The following is a 21,555-nucleotide window of genomic DNA, read 5'->3' as shown; positions in this document are numbered from 1 at the left end:
TTGATAGGTATTTTCTAGGCTCTATATAGTTAGTAGGAACTATGATTAGTCTAGATTGTAACAAACAAGTCCTAAAATTATACAAGAATAAAGTGTATGTGTAGAGTATAATATTATCTACTATATTTTATAATATACTAGCTGAACCCGTGCACTTTGTTGCCCGTAAAAAATGGCAACCATTAAAAAAAATTATGATTGCTCGACTCCTTTTGGGTGTAGCTCGCTACAGTAAGTGCAACTCAACCACCCTATAGGCTATAGTATAGTCAATCCGACTGCATCGGATCGCGGACAAAGGGCAATGAGCCTTGGTAGGCAATGTTCAAAAATTCGATTTGATGCAAGGTTGTACCTGGTCTACCCGAATAACCAATGGCAACCAATAATAAATAAATGCTAATTTCTACCCTTAATCTATCCTCAATGCAATCAATGCAATCAATTTTAATTTGTGCATAACATTGTCCGAAGGCGTTTTTTTCCCCAGCGACCTGGGTGTAAAGATCCCTAGTTCCTAGTAACATTTTGAATGATGATAATAAATAATAATTATAAGTTATAAAAGTAAAAAAACATTATTTTGATAAAAATATTTCATTTTATTTACCAGCGTGAAGAATGTTGGATTTTAGAATGTTATACCTAATTTTAGTGCGGGTTGCACAAAATTTGTTAAAGGGCCGCATGTGGCCTAAATTTTAATTGTAAATGTCCCATCACACTAATCTTAGTATAAGTAATGTAATTAGTAATAAACTGTAGATTAAATAGCGGGAAAAACGTACCTATATCTATATATATATAATTGGATTCATTGTATTTAAGTCATTGCATCACTAACAAAATTCTATAATATAATATGCTTTGGCCCGCAGCGTTTTAAATGTTGTACACAATTCATAGATAAGTAAAAATAAATTAAGGTTTATGTAACTAACTTATCACGGACTCTAATAGACGGACATTCCGCACCATGGTACCCAGTACCGAGTATCCACACACGGCGTTTGAATAGGCATTTTACTAGGTGCGTTACTCCAGCGCCCGTACCTACACTTCCAAAATCATAAATTGTTATCAAGCAGTATTATGTAGGTACTTAATTTTGTACAATTTTGAACAACCCTCACCCCCCCCCCTCCATAGCTACAATGCTACATTGTTGACTAATTCGTCTGTTATAGTGATGTCGATTCTTGCTCTAAGCTTTACTAAAATGCCAGGCTGGACATTAACGAGTTAAAAAGTTTATTTTATTTTAACTTTTTAACTTAACTAGTTACTTTTGGATTTTCATTAATTTAACTGTTAACTTATCTACTACATTTCTTTTTTAATTAACGTGAAATTAACGAATTAATTTTTCATTTTAAGAACTACCTAAGTTAAGTTGATTGATTTAGTTTTTAATTGTATTACATTTTACTATTTCAGTCTATTTCGTTTTCATGTTAAAAAAATATTTACCGTGAATTGTTTAACGTTAAAAAATGTATTTTATTTCAATCTAACTATTATAAAAGTACTGTATAAAGTATAAACACTAGTCTATAATTTAGTTTTTCGTTGGAAAAAAATTAAGTACGCAAGCATTGTATAAACAATTTTTAAACGTAATAAAAAGTTAACAAAGTGTGTATTAACTTTTAACTTTTGTTATTGGTGCATATTAATTTAACTTAACCTAGTTAAAAAAAATCATTAACTTGCCCAGCCTTGCTAAAATGTAATATTTTGACTCGTAATTTTATTTTATTCTATTAATAACAATTTACCTACCTACTAATGAATATTATACAACATGTTTGTTGTTTATAATAATATTTATTACTATTCATTTGGTTTTAATGTGAACTTGAAGGTACTATGAGTAGTATAATACTAACCTAACCTAACTAGGGCTTGAAAACGAAAATATTTTTTCCTATTTCGATTTCGGTTTTGGTTTTTAACGGTTTTAACCAGTATTTAAATCGGTTTCAAGCCCTACCTATGACTACCTAATGTATTTATGTTTTAAATTCAAAATGATGATCATTGTAAATAAGTAAGTTACATATTTTATGTCATGTACTATAGTACTTACTTGAATTTATTTTGTGTTATACTCTAAATAGTAGGTACCCAATGCCCAAAGATAAAAGTGGAAGAAAACCAAATACTTTAAATGAAAATATAGATGATGAAATTTTCAATTTTCAATTTTTAAGATCAAAATATTTTGGATGGCCAGAGTAAGTATTATTGTAATAGTATACCTGGGTATCTAAATAATATATAAAATTAAGTATGCAATGTATGATTAAATATACCTACAGCTTTAATACATTCAAGTAGGTATTCATTATTTTTAAATGAGTAGGCTCTATATTTTAAACTTATAATAAGTAGGTACTAAAATAAAATTAATTTTATGTACTCGGGAAAAAGTTATACTATTGATTAAATTAAACACAAAGGGAATTGTCAAATATATCATTTTTGTAAAAAATAAAAATATAAAATTAAATAATGTTTATTTATTAGTGGTGTTATTGCTCCACAACATTTTATATTTCAATAAAAATTAAAATAGTTGGTAAAAAATCTGAAGTATGGAAAAACATTTTAGTATCATAAAAGAATTTATGTATTATGTAATTGTTAAAATAATTTTATCTTATTTTAACCTATGATGTAAACGCGTAGCTATCTATCTACCTGGTACCTATCTATGGATAAAGTATAACATATTTTTATTTATTTAAATGGATTCGGACATATGGTTTATTTTGCAACTGGAATTTATTTATTACCTAATTAATAATTAGTAATTACTAATATAACGTAGTCTATGACGAGCCAAATTTATATATTATATGTATGACTGTATGAGTGCATCTTAATATATTTAAATGTATTAAGGTATATAATATATTAGTATGCACTCTTTAGTACTATACAAAATAATAAGTACCTACTCACAAATATAGTTCAAAGAATAATAATTAATAACTACTATAAAAATGCAAATATAACTTGACAGCTTAAATGCAAACAACATATTTAACTCGAAATGTATTTTATTACCTACTTTATAAAATACGTACTTCAACATACAAAATATATTATAATAAAAGATACACATATTAATATTAAAATAAGTATAGGTACCTAAATAGTATTTATCGCTGCTCAAGATTGGTCCTTGGGAGTCCAGACCTCAACTCTTTGGACTACCAACTGGAGGGGTGTCATTTCAGTTTTTTAAGAGTGTGCAAACAATTAAAGAGACTATTTTTTTCCCGCGACCAGACCAATCGTTAAAAAACGTTGCTCGTGTTTTTACTATAGAATTTTTATTATCAAAACATAATTAGCTTTCATACATAACATATAAATATTAATTAATAAATTAAATATAAAATATTCAAATTTTAAGTAGGTACCTTAACGTTTAGCTTTTATTATTTTTACATTTTTGAACGCATACATTTGATTAATAGTTACCTAATTTGAAATTAGGATATCAAACAAAACTAAAGGGGAAATTCAAATTAATTACTGATATCAATTTATCATTTATCAAATCAAAGAATACAATATTATAAATTATTTATGATCAGTAGGAAATACTGAATTGCGGTGCATGCACAATTATTATAGATTAGCAAACTGAAAGCCAAGGTGGCAAGGACGCCTGGGCCAATTGTAGATAATAAGTGATCAGGGTGTGCACTGCACCAACCCAAATGGCGCCCCTGACCGACTGTGGAGCATTTTAGAGGTCTGATCTCTGATCTAAACCTCATCGAAATATCAAATCACTAAAAGCTGATTTGGTAAAACCAGCTGCCTCAATACCGTTAGAACTTCACTTACCTAGCATATATGTAGTTATAGACGAGTGGCCAGAATGTTTGAAGAAATGTGTAAAATTATTTTTTTTTCGTTACCTACTGCGTCAATAAAGAATAAATAGATACCTATATTACCTAACATCAATTTTTTTTATATTTGCTTATTTTATTTATTAAAACTATAAGTACCTATATATTGTATTATTCTATGGCCTATGCCTAGGAAGTACCTAGGTACTCGGCACACAATTAAAGTTTGAGAATCCGTGATTACTATCGCACGTAACTATACCTACAATTTATCAGCATTTTTAAACTAATAATTAACATGCTCTTAACTTACATAATAATTAAAATATCATAAAATAAACAACGTAGAGACACAGACAATTAAAGTTTGACAGAAAGTGAATTCACTCTAATATTAAAGTAATAACACATGGTTGGTTCTGCTAAATGTAAATTTTCAATGTTGCGCGTGGGTCAGAGAGAGAAAACAAATAGTGTGCAAAACCTCTTAACGACAAGAGAATAAAGGGTGCAAATTAATTTCGTCGTCTAAAATTCGAGGGAGCAACTCAATTAAAAAATAAAATAATAATTAACTTCAAATTGAACTCAGTTTACAGACATAATAAAATTATTTGTTATATCATTAAGGCTTCCAAAAAGTTTCAAATGACCACAATGGGTTACATTTATAATTATTTTTTCAAAACCCTTAAAAAGAAATTTAACATCGTTATGGGCAAATTTTGGGAAGGGGGTCTAGGTTCCCCCCCCCCCCCATAAATACACCACTGAAGTGGTATACTGTTTCACGTTTCTAATAGAAGCTTTCTATTTAAGTGCCTACAAATATAGGTACATTTAAGACTTTAGAATAAAGTAGTTTTTTACTGTATATATAATATTATATATAGCCATATACCTACATCATTTTTGCAATATAGCACTCCCTCATTCCATCCGGGTTGTGCCAAGGTGTTCCCCATATTTTTGAATTATATTATAATTCTAGAGAACTATAAATAAATACCTAACTCAATCAGTGGTATGGTATGACGAATATAAATATTGTATATCGAGTAGGTATATACCGTATGATAGCCGGTAGGTACTCCATACGTACACAGAAATTAGGTGAATTATAATTTATCATAAGTCAAGTTATACTGAGGAATAACAACTTTATTATACACTTTTTATTCCAATATATTTTAAGCATCAGAAATTTGAATTATTTAATATTTATTATACTTACTCACTAGTCACTACAACGCTCAAATAACTTAATAACATATATAATATATAGGTTTTATTTTATACCTATAGGTATAGTACATATTATTATTAAAAATTATAATATAAAATATGAATAATTATGTTTTAAAACGTTCCTACAGTAGTCAATAAGTATCCCTATGCACTTTACATGAATATCACGTTATTAAAAATTATAATACATTGCAAGTGGTAAATACTAGAAATGTACCTATATAAAACGCGGAGCATAATAAACATTCGAATCCGTGCCGAATGTATTACTGTATTTACATAAATCCAGTCATGGACACGCAACTTAACAGCCGGTTGGAAAATTAATACTTACCAATTGCATTTATGCGTATGTACCTAATTATAACATAGCACGTATAGCTTCAGTGGCGTACACACTAGGGGATGTCAATACCCCTTTGGCCCTTGACTTTTTTTCACTACGTATTTAAAACGAGAATTTTTTCATAATTATGTATTATGTCATATACTTATTTTTTAATTTAATATAACCATTGGGGGTAGGGGGGTATATTAAACCCCTCTCAAATTAGATATTTCTGTGTACGCCACTGCACAACTTATCGAACTATTGACAAACACACCAGGAAAACACGAGATAAAAAGGTAGTTGAAACTCGGATGAAATAAATAAATAATCATTAAATAACAACAACTGTACTTACTATATTTCTATTTTTTTTTAAGTAAAAATGACAATAGAAACATTAAGGCTCAAGGACATATTGGGTAAACACGTTTCTAACATATTCACGTGTTTAAATCATTGATTTCGCACCACTGAACTCAGTCCGTATTTGTCCAAATATTATATCTCGGAAAAAAATTAATAATAGGCAGTGCACTCTAGTGGCACACGAACAGAAACGATAATATTGACGTTTCAGCTCGCAGACCACACCCTGAAATTTTTTAACAAATTCCTCAGGATAAGGGCACTAGGGCATTAGCCATCAATTATTAATATTACCGCCAAATAAACTAATTTACATTTTTTACATTTTTACACATTTGTTTACATTTAAAGAAACTATTTACCCAGAATGTCTTAATACTTATTGAAATTACAATTTGTACGATTATTTTGAGCCGCTAAAGCCAACTATTTTATTTATTTTAATAGTGAATTTGCTATAGTGGTAGAATTATTAATGAATATTATATTATATTTTTCAAAAAAAAAATCATATTATGTTATTATATTATATACTATATAATAATAATAATATTTAACATTATCTTAAAATTACAAAGAAAAAAATTTGTCATACATGAGAATTGTTGGTTCTGAAAATTAAAGCCGTTGGCAGTGTTTAATTTTTGATCAGAAACGAGTTTGTACATACAAGATAGAAATTAAAGAAGGTGTAGTTTAAATTTATTTAACAACAACCCCCTCCAAGGATAATTTTTAAATTGAATTCTACCACGTAATAAGTTGTCTGAATTGTATAATTAAAAAAAGCATTTATTAAACGGCGTCATTAGTGAAATATTCCTAAAATACAAGAAGGTGTGGACGGGTGGAGAAATAATAACTTGTAATAACTATGAAATTAATGATTTAATGCTAACAATATTTTTTTTTAATTTTAACAAATTCTACAAATATAACACTGAATAAATAATAAAAAGGTCTTACGAGTAACAAATAAGATGGTTCACACCAATATATAGGAAATAAAATATTAACGTTTCATATCTCTCTTTCTGGTGTCAAAAAATTGATTGTAATGTCACTACGTTAATAGGCTTAAATTAGTTATGTTTTGAAGAAAGTTTTTTAAATTTCATTACAACAATTTAACAACAAGCAGTGACATTATATATATATTACATAATAATAAACATAATTTTATACGATCATATACGATTTAAACTTAATTTATGCTTATTGCTAAAAATAAATTTCCAACTGGGCAACTTTCAAATTTGATAAGCACCCTTAATATACTAGTTATAAATAAAATAAACCACTTATAAGTAGAATAATAATAAATATATATTGCTGGGGACAGAGGAAGTAATTATTATTAAATTAGACGAAAAAGTGAAATTGTTAGAAATAAAATCAGCGTGTAATACTCTATCATAACACTAACCTACGAATAAGTAACTCACATTAATTTTTTTTTTTTTAACAACACTTTTATTATAAGCTACCTATAAAATAAATCTATGACCAGAATTAAAGTAGTTTACTTTTAGTTAAACGATAGGATAAATTTAATATTATTACGAACTGAAGGAATAAACATTTATTGAGCATTAAATGCAATATTTTCAGGCTTGTTAAAGCGCAGTAAACTTAAGATTTGGATAAGTTAGGCATGATAACATTGAAATTTTAACAAATCATTGAGGTTAACAGGCAGGGAGGGGGCGATTACTGTATTTTATTAAAAAATAAAAACACACATCAACTTTGGTAAAAAAAATAATAAAAAATAAAATAATATTAATAATAATAACACAACAAAATACGGAGAACAAACGATTTGCACAATGAGCCTAAATTTGTTTATACAATACAGCTAGTATCCATTATTGAACTTGAATTATTCCCATTTACGTGTGGGAAACATTCAATTTCATTTTTTATGGAGTAAAAAATACAATAAGCAGTAAGTATAACATTGTTTCAGCTGGACCAAAACAACAAATAGCTGTTTTCATTTAGTTATTTGTTAACAACTATGATAAATTTTTTACTAAAAACATAAATAAAAATTGGTCTGGCAAACCTAATGCATCTGTATCTAAAACTTTTATTCCTTACTTATGACCTTTGTTTAAAATGTGTTATTATTCATTTAACTGTCAAATTATTTCCGGTGTCGTACATCACCACCGCTGTGGTCGTTAGCATTGTTTCTGAAATGAGTAATAATAATAAAAAAAAAATGAATACAATATTATAATACCAAAAAAAAGTCTTAAAGATAAAAATATTATGTCAAGGTACCTATAATATTATGTCATGAAATGTATATCTAATCAGAATTTTCTACAATGAAAACCTAATACATTAATCTTTACAAAACACCAGCATTCTTGTAATAGTCTTACTGTAATGCCATATTATGAGAAAGTTTAAAAAATAAAAAAACACAATATTCACCACTATTAAAACTGTACAGTATAAGCTACATTTATGAACCATTAGTTTCAATTTAAGATAGAAAAAAAAACAAGGTTTCTTTACATAATATATTCCATGTATAAATAAAGCTCATCTTACTTACGTCTCTGGCCCTTGGTCGGTGTCACTTTCCTCAAATTCGGCCTTGTTACGTTTCTTCTCATATATAAATATAACCAAACACAGAACAATCACTTCAGCACAAATACCCAAGAACGGCCACAATGCCGCCATTTTGTCTGTAACGTAACAAAAAATAACCAATAAAATAAAACTAAGCACTAACTTCCTGAGTCTTTTATTTGTTACCTTTAATGCGCACATAGGAAGCACCAGAGTGTACAGGCTCATAGACAACACTATTCTTTCCACTGCAGATGAAATTTCCTCTATCTTTCATTGTGATCGGATCCAAAACTAAGATGGCATTGGTAATATTCTTTTTGTTAGGTAAAAATTTAATATGTTCAGAAGGCACAAGAGTGGTATTTTCTAAAACAAAAATGAATTAACAGTTAGTTAAAAATTGGAAATATAAAAAATTATAATATTTTTTATACTTACCAAATTTCCAACTAACTTCTGGTGTAGGTACACCATATACAATGCATTCCAATTCCATTTTTTCACCCTCGATAAATGTAGCTGTTTTTGGCAGTTTCATGTAAGGCTTTACTATAACAAAAATACAATGTCTTATGCATTTTTTTTTATTATTACTTAATATTAACAATATATATAAATATATTATGTAGGTACACTATTACAGTTTAAATCAAATATTAAATCACATAAGTACATACTAGAGATAAAATTAGAACAATCTCGTTACATATATATTATCATAGAGTGAAATACAAAAATAAAATTAATTTAATAATATTTAAATTAAAAATAGTAAAAGTGGTTATATGAACTAGTTATGTAAGTAATATATGTTGTACAATACAACAATCCATGACAATTATGCACATACAAATATGAAACTCAAATAAAGTTTACTTTTAAACAAGTATAATCTTTAAATAATAATATCTTGTTAAGGGCAAACAGTTTTATTCTTAACTTAGTATGAGATTACTGGCTGTTAATTTATAAAATATAATGTATATCAAACAATATTTTACTAATTTAACAAGGTAGGTTGTACGTCACAAGTTATTTATTTTATATCTTCTATAAAAATTAGATTTATGAGAAAATAAAAAATATATTGATTAAAATATGATATAACATAATATACTAACAGACAACGTTGAACACCTTCTTGTCAATTGGACTATTTTTGGAAGAGAATAAGCTGCATGTATACTGACCAGCATCGTTTTCAACAAAACGATTAACTACCAGAGTGTTTCCAGACACATCAACGTGGTGTGGGTCTTCAGAGTCAGTTGTTATTTGATTGTCACCTTTAAACCTAAAAATGAATAATTAATAGGTGATTATTTATAGTTAAATATATATAACAGTAGATAAATGTATATACTGACCATTTCCATATGTACTCTGGATCTTGAGTGCCATCAATATTACAAATAAGTGTTAGTTTGCTTTTATATTCACCTATTTTATGATTATCGCCGTAGTCATAGTTTGCTTTTATAGTTGCTTGAGCTAAAACAAAATTATAAACAAAACCATGAAAACATAGGAACTAAAAATTATTGGTAATTGTTTTTTAGGATATTTTAGATATTAAATGAATATCTATAATGTATAGGTCATTAATATTGGATTTTAAACAACATAATATACAAATTACATATATGCATTAGTAAAAAAAAATCATATTATGAATGTTTGAAAGGTTTAATGTTTTATATAAATATATGTATATTTTATTTCAAATGCAAAATCTATACAACAAATAATGCAAACAATAAAAACCGACAACAGTAATGGGTTAATACCTAACACAATGATAAATCTAATCTATATGAGATGTCGCAGTATACTGGAAAGTGTGTCTAGTCGCAATAGTTAATTTATATGCGAGCCAAAAATGAAGCGAGGCGAACCGGTCCGGGCACATGGACATTTATTTTAAAAGCTCATCATAGCCGGCACGTACCGGTAACCACATATAGTACATGAAACTTGTTGTACTGTGTTGTGCATCGATAGGCACCCGAATGCATCGAGGATGCAGAATTGGCCGTAATTGTGGATACAAACATATTGTCATTAGTTACTGCCTCGCTGATATTGTAGTGTTCACCAGTAACCAGGGTGTGACCATCTTTTTGCCATTTTATGACTTGGAACATTGACACACGACATGTTATCTTAAATGGGTCGCCATCCCTCACTGTTGTATTACCCTCGTAACTGGGCTCATCAGCTAAGTAGTCCAATTTCGTTTCCGAAACAAACAAACATATTTTTCATACCCCAAAGCCACGAACAATTAAATAAAAAAATTAACAAAAACTAAATAATCAAGAGATATAGTTGTGCTTAATAATTTAATTGTTGAATAACTTCAAAACTTTATAGCTAGGTACATTTATGTAGTTATATAATTTTAGCATATGTACACCTATAAAAACATACTGAATTCCTAAAATATTCCTTAATATCACATCAACTAGATACTTAAATATAATATATTTTTTACTTTTAAAATTTAGTCTATATGTGTACATAACTTAATAAAGCTATGAGAAAGTAGGTGAAGCATCTTAAAGTTAACTTTCAATGGTTATGTGCAGTGGCGTGACAAACTAAAAATTTTCCAGAGGCCAGTTACAATTATCCCAAGTATTTATGCATAATAATGTATTAATGTAATATAACAAGTTATATTTCAGATCGTTATTGACTACCTATTGAGAATATCAAATTAAATTTACTAGGGGACCCACTGGCTACCACCCACCCCTCTATTTAAGAAAAATTTTAGAGGCCAAGGCCTCTGAAATGACCGTTTGCCACGCCACTGGTTATGTGTTGTGTACATACCTAGTTAAAAACATTATTTATTGTTTATTGTAAAAATATGTATATAATATTTAAGCACCTATTTATAACAAATATCTATCAATAGATATGTAGGTACTTATTAATTATTATAATATTTTAATTTTAAAAGCCAGATAGTTAAAATTATTTGAAATTTATAATGTATTATATATCTTTAATAGAATACTTTTAATAGGTACCTAGGTTTAAAGGTTTATATCTAGTGTTAATAAGTCAATAAGAAAATAAATACCTATAGCTATTATGTGATATCTAAAAGTAATTTATCGATCTGTGTCAACTCATTACTCAAAGATTATCTTATTAAGGAATACATTTATACTGTGATATTAATACAAAATTGAAAATACCTACTAATAGATAAATTATTAATTTAGACAACATTTTAATAAATTGATTATTATAGTAATTAGTAGGTGCTAACAACTTGCTAGCTATTAACGGAAGTGTTTCAACTTATTTCATTGAACATTTTTAACTTATATTTTATAGTGTATATACCTACCAAATAAAAATATCTAATTGTACATTAAACTAAAGTAGTCTAGTCGTAATATACCACCCATCAGCATCCTAGTTATAATAGGTCATAGTAGATGAAGGAAATATTGCAATTGTCGTTAATATCTAGTACCTATATTATTGTATACATACATAGATATATTTATTTATTTTAATAGAGGTAATAGATACCTAAACAATTTTAATTTGTGGTGTTTTATAATAAATGTATATAGGTATTTGAAGTAAGTGTAAAATGATTGCTACGACACGTTTAATAGGTGAGACATTTATTGGTTTTTAAGAATTAAAATTCTAATACCATTGAAATCTATTGTACCTACACATTAAACGTACGAAACAAAGCTGTCAAAAACTTGGATGGAAATAGGCACAGAATATGAAGTAGGTTGCAACACAGTCTATTTAGAACCATGTAGGGAGTTATGTGCGTTGATGGTCGGCACTAATATTAGAATGAAGAAACTAGTCATGGGCAGGTGGCAGCATTACGACAAGACTACTTATAAAGTTACGAAACCCGGCCATAAGAGAGTTAAGTCGTTCTTGGGGTTACGGTGCTACTGTACACCAGAGCAAAAGGAAACTCATCGAACATTTAAAATCATTTGTTTATTTTATTTATTTTTGAACGACACGGGTCAATCGGGTAACGCCCTAACCCTAAGCACAGTAACAGCAAAACGACATAAAAACAAAGCAACGTACCCAAGACCCTGGAGGGCCCGAAATCCAACAGGGCGCAGAAAACGACGCTGTACACAACGACGCTGAGCGAATTCCAGCACATAATTCCGGATAAGTTTTCCCGGGTTTGGGTCGGCCGAATTTCTCAGCAAATCACTCTAAAACGATCGCACTGGCCGTCTAGTCGTCGCAGCCACCGCCACCGTCGCGCTCTTGGTCGTCGTCGTCGCCGCCGCCGCCACCACCGCCGCCGCCGCCGTCGTGATCGCCGTAGCCGTAGCCGTGATCGACGGTCTGAAGGTCTTCGTCACCGTCACCGTCGCCGAACGTAGACCCGAAAATATTATAACGTAAAAAACCGCGACACCCACACGGCCACACGAGAACACAAATTAAGTATAATACCTATGTATAAAAAAAAAAATTAATTTTTACTCAGTCACACGCACAACTCACGACGACTAGTGTGTTGGTGTCGGTGTGTGTGTTTGTGTGTTCGGTGCGCGTGTATGCGTATGAAAAACCGTACGGACTACGGACGCCCGCGCGCGCGGAATTAAAAAGGCGATATTATTCGGCGGACCGTGTGTGAGTGAATGTGTGTTAGTGAGTGAGTGTATGTGTGTGGGACAGTGTGTGTATGGAACGTACGACTGCCCGTACAGTGTGTACAGCGGCGAGTGGAACGTATGTGTGTGTGACTGAGTGAGCGAACGAGTTTGTGAGTGAGTGAGTGAGCGCGTACGTGTGTGAGTGTATGTGTGGTGTGGTGTGTGTGTGTCTGTATTACGGTGTTCAGTAGTCGGAGAGAGGTAAAATAGGCTAAAAATTTCCTTGTGCCCCGCGGAACAGGGCCGTCAGAAAATAACTCGAAGGGAGAGAAGAGACGACGACGACGACACACACGCACAGATGCGGCGACTGAGAGAGAGCGACTACGAGGCCGCCGTCATTGACTCGGCGTTGGTGCGACCGAGACGGCCAACCTCACCGCTGCGGCGGCGGCGGCGCCCTGTCGTATTGATTTGCCGCCGTTCCACGCCCCGCCTTGCGCCGCGACAGCGTAACCGTCGCGTACTATAGCCGTGGCCGCCGCCGCCGTCGGGCGCTCGACAGTGGTACCGCGGTCGTCGGATCGAAATTATTCGCACGAAACACGGCGGAAAACACCGCATCCGCCCCCGGTACGGCCGCTACGGTCTGGCGCCGAAAGTTCCTACATGGTTTTTCCGTTTTTCCGACCGGCGAGCTCCTCCCCATCATTGCTGTCGCCGACCTCGAAATTCAACCGGAGAGCCGCTCCCTCCACCATGTGCGTGTGTTCGCTAACCACCTCCCGGGCACTGCCACTACCCGCCACGCCAAGCCATCGAGCCCGCTCGCCGAGCGCCACGGCCGGGCCGGGACGACCGACCGGTACACGTCAGCCAAACCGTAGGTCGTGTCCCCTTTGTTGGGTAGGTTGGGGGAAGGTAGTGAGCGCTTGCGCGATCGGTAAGCTCCTGTGCGCTCGCTCTCTCTGTTTCGTCTACAATTATCCCCATAACCGTATTTCTCTCTCATTATCGTTATTTCTCCTCCACTCATTCATCCCCGTCATCGACTCACTCCCACCCAGAGTAGGTCTATTTTCTTTCCACTCCTCCCTCATCGGCGTATTCAAGTCCCTGGCCTCCCGTATTATACCTTCGTTGGTTTAATAATATTATAATAAATAATTAATAATAATATGTCATATTATGTGTGCGACATTGACAGCGATAATAAATAATAATAATAATATTACTTGAATCATGTACTTAGGGGTGGCGGATGAGTGGTGAGGAGGGCCACGGATCGTGTATACGTCATACCCATATATTATATATATGATTTATATGTCTATGGTCATAGTGTCATACCTGTCCTGATTATGTTCAGTGGTGGAAGGGGTTTGGAAGCTTATCGAAAGTCACAGCGCAACGGCAATGGTGTTCCGATAACGCACCCGCTGCCGCGTACACTGCAATGTAATCGGCCGCCGGCGGCACGCACGCACACATATAGGTCAAAGTGTGTGTACATACGAACGTTGTCGTCGGACGATCGACATGCAGTCTGCCGCCGTCGACGCCGTTTATATTTATATAACCCCGACCGCGGCGGAATTTTTTTTAGATGTTTAGACGCAAAGAAAATATAGCTTCATTAATCTCATTAATGGACACTGGCTCGTGAGATTTTCGCTGCCATTTCAAAAGAACACTCGTAAACGCGTTTGGGTTTGACACAGAAATTGTGTCCGTCAATCGAATGCGTATTGCGTGTGGTGTGATACATCAATGGATCATATTTTAGATTCCGCGTTGACCGTTGCGCGTCGCCACAATTTCTCCGATATCGGTTTAATATTCCGTTCAATATCGATCGCTCTCTAATAGTCAATAACCTCTACCCGTGTACACAATATGATTTGATATATTTTTGTATTACTGCCTTGACATGTGCCGTGTACAAATCTAGTTTTAGGCATTGCGTATAGGCGATAGGCCGATCGGTGTGTGTACTATACTACTGATACACATAACCTTTACAGTTTATATTGTTATTGCCGCTCCATTACACCTGCTCATAGAAGATAGGACTGTGCCAAAATCTCTCTTAATATTATTGCATCGATATTTACGAGTAAAAAAAATTAACTGTTCAGTGTTCAATAATGGAAAGGGGTGCATTATTACTACTGACTACTGCTGGAGGCTTAAATATATTGGCAAGGATAACTCTCGACAATTTAAGTGCGTAAAAACCACCCTAGGGTTAAAAAAAAAATATATGTACAAAAATATACAGTATATAGTATATTAATATTATACACTTAAGGTATATACCACGGGAAAATATAAGGAGTAGGGACTTAAGAGTTAAGAGGGACGTCAAACACCCGTTTTTTAAGGGTTTTTATTTTTTAAATAGGCAGATTCGTTGATTTTTATAAGAAAAATTAAGATTTAAATAATTAATATATTATATAATTAAATAGGTATTAAAATATATTCAAAAGATAAATCATTTTTAAATACAAACAATTGTGATGTAATGTATTGAAAATTAAAAAATGTTTAGTTTGTAATTCTTTAAAATGTATTCATTCTAATGAAAAATTTAAAATGATTGGTACTTATCATGTAGTTAGATAGTTATTTGAGTTCATTGGACCTAATTCGAATGCTTATAATACATCATAGATTAAATTATCTTTTAGTTATGATAACTATTTCATCATTCTATTGTATGTTTTAAATGTTTATCAATTTAAAATCGTTCATAATTGATAATAGGTAATCGTAGGTTACCGTATCATATCGTAGCATGGGTAGCTGTAAAGTGTAAACTCGGCCCGGAATCTCGTACCTAATAAAAACAGTCGATTGCAAACGTGGCTTGATAATTTGTAATGATAAAATATTATAAAGTCGACACAACTTAATCGGAAAATATAAATAACACATTTTAATTCAACTTTCCCAAATATATTATATTCCGTCATAATCAAATTAAAATAAATACAAATCAACACCTATATTAAGATACACGGTCTACTGAACAATTTAAATAATGGATAATGTCCAGTGGTTCTTAAAAATAGTTTAAGGTAATTACTAATTAGTTATGAGAAGATCAGAACATGTCTTTTTATTCGAGCCGAGACTTCACATCAATCATTTTTACCTGAAAAAAAATCAGAACAGAGTTTACAACAGACCTTTTGAACTTTTATTTTTCTTGAAACAAGTTTAAAATCTCTCATCTAGTATACTATTGCACTAGGTAAGTTGGACTATAATAACAAAAATAGGTTAAATATAAATTATGAATTAGATATTAGTTATTGCATGTCATATGATAATAGTTTTGTATTTTGATTATGACTCTTAAATTATAAGTTACCTATTACTTATTTACTTATGCTTTATAGGTTATAAGTATATAGGTAATCGTTATTAATTATTTTACAAAATAAACACACTGCACAGTACCATACCAGTACATAACAGTATTTTAATATTTAATACTAAACAAACGAAAGTTACCATGTTAATTAAGGTTGAGTTCAGTTATCCATATTTTGTTGTTATTTTCATAATTACAATCTATAAAAAGTGTTAGCTGAGAAATGAGAATCAATCAAAATTTTTGAATCAATATTAATTGTCATTTAATATTTGTATAGAAAAAAATATAATATGGTTATTGATGTTTACCAATTAATAATATTTTAATAATATCTATTTCTAATTATATTTAAGAGTGTAGGTACCTAGTACCTATACTATTGCAAGAGATTTTTATTTTTAATATTATTATTTAGATATATGTTTTGAAAATTTAAATCATGATGCACTGATTTAACAATATTATGTACTACAAAGTTCGAGTGTTATTTGACTGCGGACCCCTAACCAGTGTTGAGAATTTGAGTTTACCTAGATAACATCTACTTATATTGTATATTATTTAAATAAATAATTTGATGGACACAGCACATTAAATACCCATGAACAATAACTTTGAATTGTCACGAAATTATATTAAAATTAATAAAAACTATTCTGAAAAGAGTGCCCTCCCAACCCTCTCGCCAGAAAATATTTTTTTAAAAGTGTGAAAATGTAAAAAGTTAAAAATAGAAATATAACTGATTCAGTGCATTTTAATATTTATATTTTATGGGTACATTTTAACAAAGCAGTAGCGTCATTTCAGTTTTTTTTAGTACGTATATAATATTTTGATGTAGGTGACAATTAACCCTGTTTAGAATTTATCCATTTTGTAGGCCAACCAATTTTTAAGAAATTGGACAAATCACAATAATATCAGATTTAAAATACGCAAATGTATACCTTGAGTTGATCAAATGACGACACTGAAATAAAGTATTATGTTTTTAAGGTCTTGGCCCAATATGTGACTTCTAGTATAATATTTTAAACACCTATAATCTTTATAAATTCGAGATTATCTGTTTATTGTAATTTATATAAGTAACCTAATAACAGTATTAACCTAGGATTTAGTAATCTATATTAGATCATTCAATATATACATCATTATATACTTCGTATTAAGTTATTCAGTATATACTATATATACGTAACCTACATAAAATATACTATGTGGGATACACAGATATACTATATTACTACAACAGTACTACACATTTAAATTTAACTACATAATATTATGTATAGATACCAAAGGTATACATTATACATTATCAGTTATAACTATTGATTATTCATTATACAGTATATTACGAATTACAAATGGATCAAGGCAGTGAAAATTTCTCACTGTCCGCAACGTAATTAAGCCGTTTATCAATTAGGTACCACTAGTGGCGGGCACAGGGTTAGGGGTTATAGCTCCCCACGGCCCACATTGACTTTTTTTGCCGACTTACAGAAAACAACTTATTTGTTATTACAGCTGTTTCAGAGCCATAACTTTTAATTAATTATTAATTTTATTAGTTGGGTCAAACCGTCTCCGCTCAGAATCGTTTTTCATATGCAATGATGTTATATTATTATATCATTGAATTCAAATTTAACACCATGCATTACACTTGTAATCAATAGTTAAATTATAGTTCATATTGTCTAAGCATATGCATATATAGACATATTATAGTGTTTAAGTGTTACCTGCAATGTTATATCATGAAAAAATATCAAATAATTTCAAATTTCAAATGCATATAAAAAGTTTAAAATTAGTCTAAATAATTTGAAAATTTGATTCAGTATAGAAAATGACAGTTTAAATACAGTGTAATGTTTAAATCATACAATAGTAAATTTCGTCAAAATTTAAGATTTGGACGTTCATACAAAAATTGTATGGGATTACCTACTTATTTAGACTTTATTTTAAAATTCTTGTAAACAAAACTTATATGGATCCTATTATATTGTTGTAAGATAACCTATTTAACTTAACTGTACCTTTAAGAGCTACAAAGGGTTGGGTGAGAAACATATTATGATTTATGAGTAATGAATATAATATAACAATCATGAGTCATAACAATATTAATTTTATCTTGATTGTCGTCTGCCGATCGGGGTGTGGTACAACATACAAATCCATTAATAAACTAGAAAACATATTAATAACTTTTGTACGAAAAGGCTTGTTATTCATATTCTATGTCTTAATAAATTTAATTATTGTAGAAACTGTTGATGTTTTAACTGATAGCCGATTGGTATCAAATTATTGTGTGATAATTAATACGTCTTCGGTCTTCATCCATACTTATTTTAATGTCTTTAGGATATATACTTGAATAATCAATATTATTTTAAGAAATATACCTATATTTAAAAAATAAAAAATATTCTGAGCAGAGCGATGAATGTATTTATTTTACAATGTACTCGTCCTGTACGGCTGTACCTATATAATGAGCATATAAACTTATAATACTTTAATTTATTATACTCAATGCTTGATTTAGAGCGAAAATAGCTGCAGTAAATGATACAATGGGTCAAGTTCTAAATAACAAATAATGAATCAATTTAGTATAGTAATTTTTAAATAGGTGAAGTTTTTTAAACTATATGTGGGCACACCTTTTTTATTAAAATGTATAAGTTATAAAAGTAAGTAATAAATATTAATTATAGGTACCATAATATAATGTACCTATATTATTGACAAAATTATGAATATTGATAAATTAAGCCTAGAGGTTGTTTAGCTCCATAGTTTGAAAGCTAACTCCCTCCCCCTCCATGAATAACTTCTGGGTCCTCTGCTGAATAGGTGAGGCTCTAAATTGATGGAAAACATTTATATTATATGTTAAACTATTCACAAAAATCTGAAAATATGCGTTATGTTATAATTAATGATGATTGACGAACTATTTTATTAAATTGAGAGATGCTTAAACTCATTAGTCATAGTTTTAACAACATCAATATGTTTTTCTATTATTTAAATTATTTGCTTAAAAATATTGTAACCCATAGTTTTATGCAATACGTCATAATCTTCTTTCTACTCGATAAATCAATTAGGTATAATACATCATAATAAACTATAAAAAAAACTATGTCATTTCAAACGAACTTTATTCATATCATATGGTTTTTTTACTAATAATTACAATTTAAAAGTATATCTATATACCTGGAACTTGATACTTGAAAGTTGAAAGTAAATTCAGAGTTACCAACCTACCGAGTTTGACATTTTTAACTTGAATTTTTTACATTTACTGTAGATGACACTCTTATGACTAGACTCTAAAGATAATAATATATTAAAATTTTAATTTATATCTATAGAAAAAAAATATTTCAAAATAAAAGATACTTTCTGTAGTATAGGTACTCTGGCGTACTGCAGTAGTTGATATAATTATACATATTATACGTGGTTAATGTTTAAAATGATTACAACATGTATGTATTTTAATAATAGTTTAATTATACTTATACATATAGGTATATGATATACAATTAAAAATTAGTCTTAGAACATTTTAGATGATATTGACCTACCGCATTGCACACTTTAACTTTAATATTGCTTTCTTTGAGTTCAAATAACAAAGATTATGATGTATTGATGTCTATAGCGTGTAAAAATTATGCATGTGAATATGTTTATTTAGACTTGACCGCATGATTTAAATTTTAACCACACCTAGAGCTTTTAGGGTTTCGCTCGGACATTTCGTTTTGACCTAATTTGGCTTGTTTCAAGTATAGTGTGAAATAGAGTGGTCGACGCATACAATAAAACTGCAAGTTGTATATGATACTTTCAGACTGCTTAATCTATTCCAAGTATAAAACAAATCTATTACAACCAAGGTAGGTAGTCCGTTCAAGAAAAATTAGATATGGTAGCTAATAGCTATACACTGTCATTATAATAATATTATGCTTTTTTTAGTAATTTCGTTGAATATTTATGTCGCCCGCAGATGCCGCAGGTTGGAATTATTCTTATTGTACGCGACTAATTTGCAGGCCGTATATAATTATGTATACAATAAACATAAACTAAAAATCGTTACTACTCCATTAACGTCGAATAAGATGAGTGAAATGTTTTTTTAGACGTGATGAGTTATTACAACTATACGGTATGTCTCAATTAAAACTATTTATATTTATTTTCATAATTGTTCTTAAAATAGGTACATATTAATATGTATGTATTGTTGTGAAATATTGAAACCTATAATAATATTAATAAATAATAATGATAATTTATAGCACGATTAGCACGATAATATACTATATAATAATGATCATTGGTCAACGGAACATCTTATACTCCAACTTCACTGTACAGCATCATTACAACAAAATAAATATATTTTCGCTGAATATCGAAAAGCCAAGTATTTTACCCTTCCGTCAGATCCAGAACATATTGTGTAAATAATATATTATCAGAAAGTTATGTTGACAGACCGAATAAAGATATTTTTTGACGTAAAATGTGTTTTTTACGATTTCCTAATTATTATTGTTAGCCTATTGGCTTTAAAATGAACCCATTTATAGTTTATTAGTTTATAAGTTGAAAGTAATTAATATTGAAATATTTCTCTAAATCATTCTTGACTAACATTTTTCAATAATTAACAAGTAAAAACTACCAATTTTTTATAAGGTGAACTGACAAAGTGGGCAACTTCAAGTTGGTAGATTAGTTATGGATTCATAGTATATAATAAAAGTTATTATTGGTACCTATACCTAAAGTTAGAACTAAAAATGATTTTATTTCCTTTAATAACTTTTATTTTGGAAATGTTTGATAAATACAAAATATTTGTACAAAATCATTTTGTGAAGTATAATAGTATTTCACATGCAATCCCAACTTTGGTATAATTTTGCATTATTGTTTTATGTACCTATATTCTGATTTCTAACCAAAACTTGTGATATTGCTAATAATTGATATTAATATGTATCTATGCAGATTTTAAATATAAAAAAATCATAATTTATGAACTTATTTTAAATTAAAAATTGTTCTTGTTTTAAATGTAATGTAATT

At 30.2% G+C, this 21,555-nt stretch overlaps 1 protein-coding gene and 1 long non-coding RNA gene across 3 annotated transcripts; one reads left to right on the top strand and one right to left on the bottom strand.

The window, feature by feature from the left end:
• Nucleotides 1-5,787: 5,787 nt before the first annotated feature.
• LOC132938222 (neuroplastin) lies at nucleotides 5,788-13,448 on the bottom strand. 2 transcript variants are annotated; one of them, XM_061004924.1, is made up of 8 exons: nucleotides 12,499-13,448; nucleotides 10,358-10,627; nucleotides 9,777-9,900; nucleotides 9,531-9,703; nucleotides 8,848-8,958; nucleotides 8,593-8,775; nucleotides 8,383-8,522; nucleotides 5,788-8,015 (listed from the first exon to the last, which is right to left on the bottom strand). In XM_061004924.1, the coding sequence occupies exons 1-7, from the start codon at nucleotides 12,578-12,580 to the stop codon at nucleotides 8,383-8,385; spliced, it is 1,083 nt and encodes a 360-aa protein (XP_060860907.1). In that variant the 5' UTR covers nucleotides 12,581-13,448; the 3' UTR covers nucleotides 5,788-8,015. The 2 variants fall into 2 exon arrangements, with proteins under 2 accessions (XP_060860907.1, XP_060860906.1); XM_061004923.1 differs by having other exon boundaries at nucleotides 8,387-8,522; nucleotides 12,499-13,441.
• A 6,799-nt stretch (nucleotides 13,449-20,247) lies between these two features.
• Nucleotides 20,248-20,990, top strand: LOC132937896 (uncharacterized). The gene is made up of 3 exons (XR_009663855.1): nucleotides 20,248-20,351; nucleotides 20,434-20,626; nucleotides 20,760-20,990. It is a non-coding gene; the product is annotated as an uncharacterized LOC132937896 (long non-coding RNA).
• Nucleotides 20,991-21,555: the final 565 nt, after the last annotated feature.

Source organism: Metopolophium dirhodum, chromosome 2 (genome assembly GCF_019925205.1).
Source record: "Metopolophium dirhodum isolate CAU chromosome 2, ASM1992520v1, whole genome shotgun sequence".
NCBI lineage: Eukaryota > Metazoa > Arthropoda > Insecta > Hemiptera > Aphididae > Metopolophium > Metopolophium dirhodum.
Note: the sequence above shows the minus strand (reverse complement) of the source record. Positions and strands in the feature narration are given on the sequence as shown.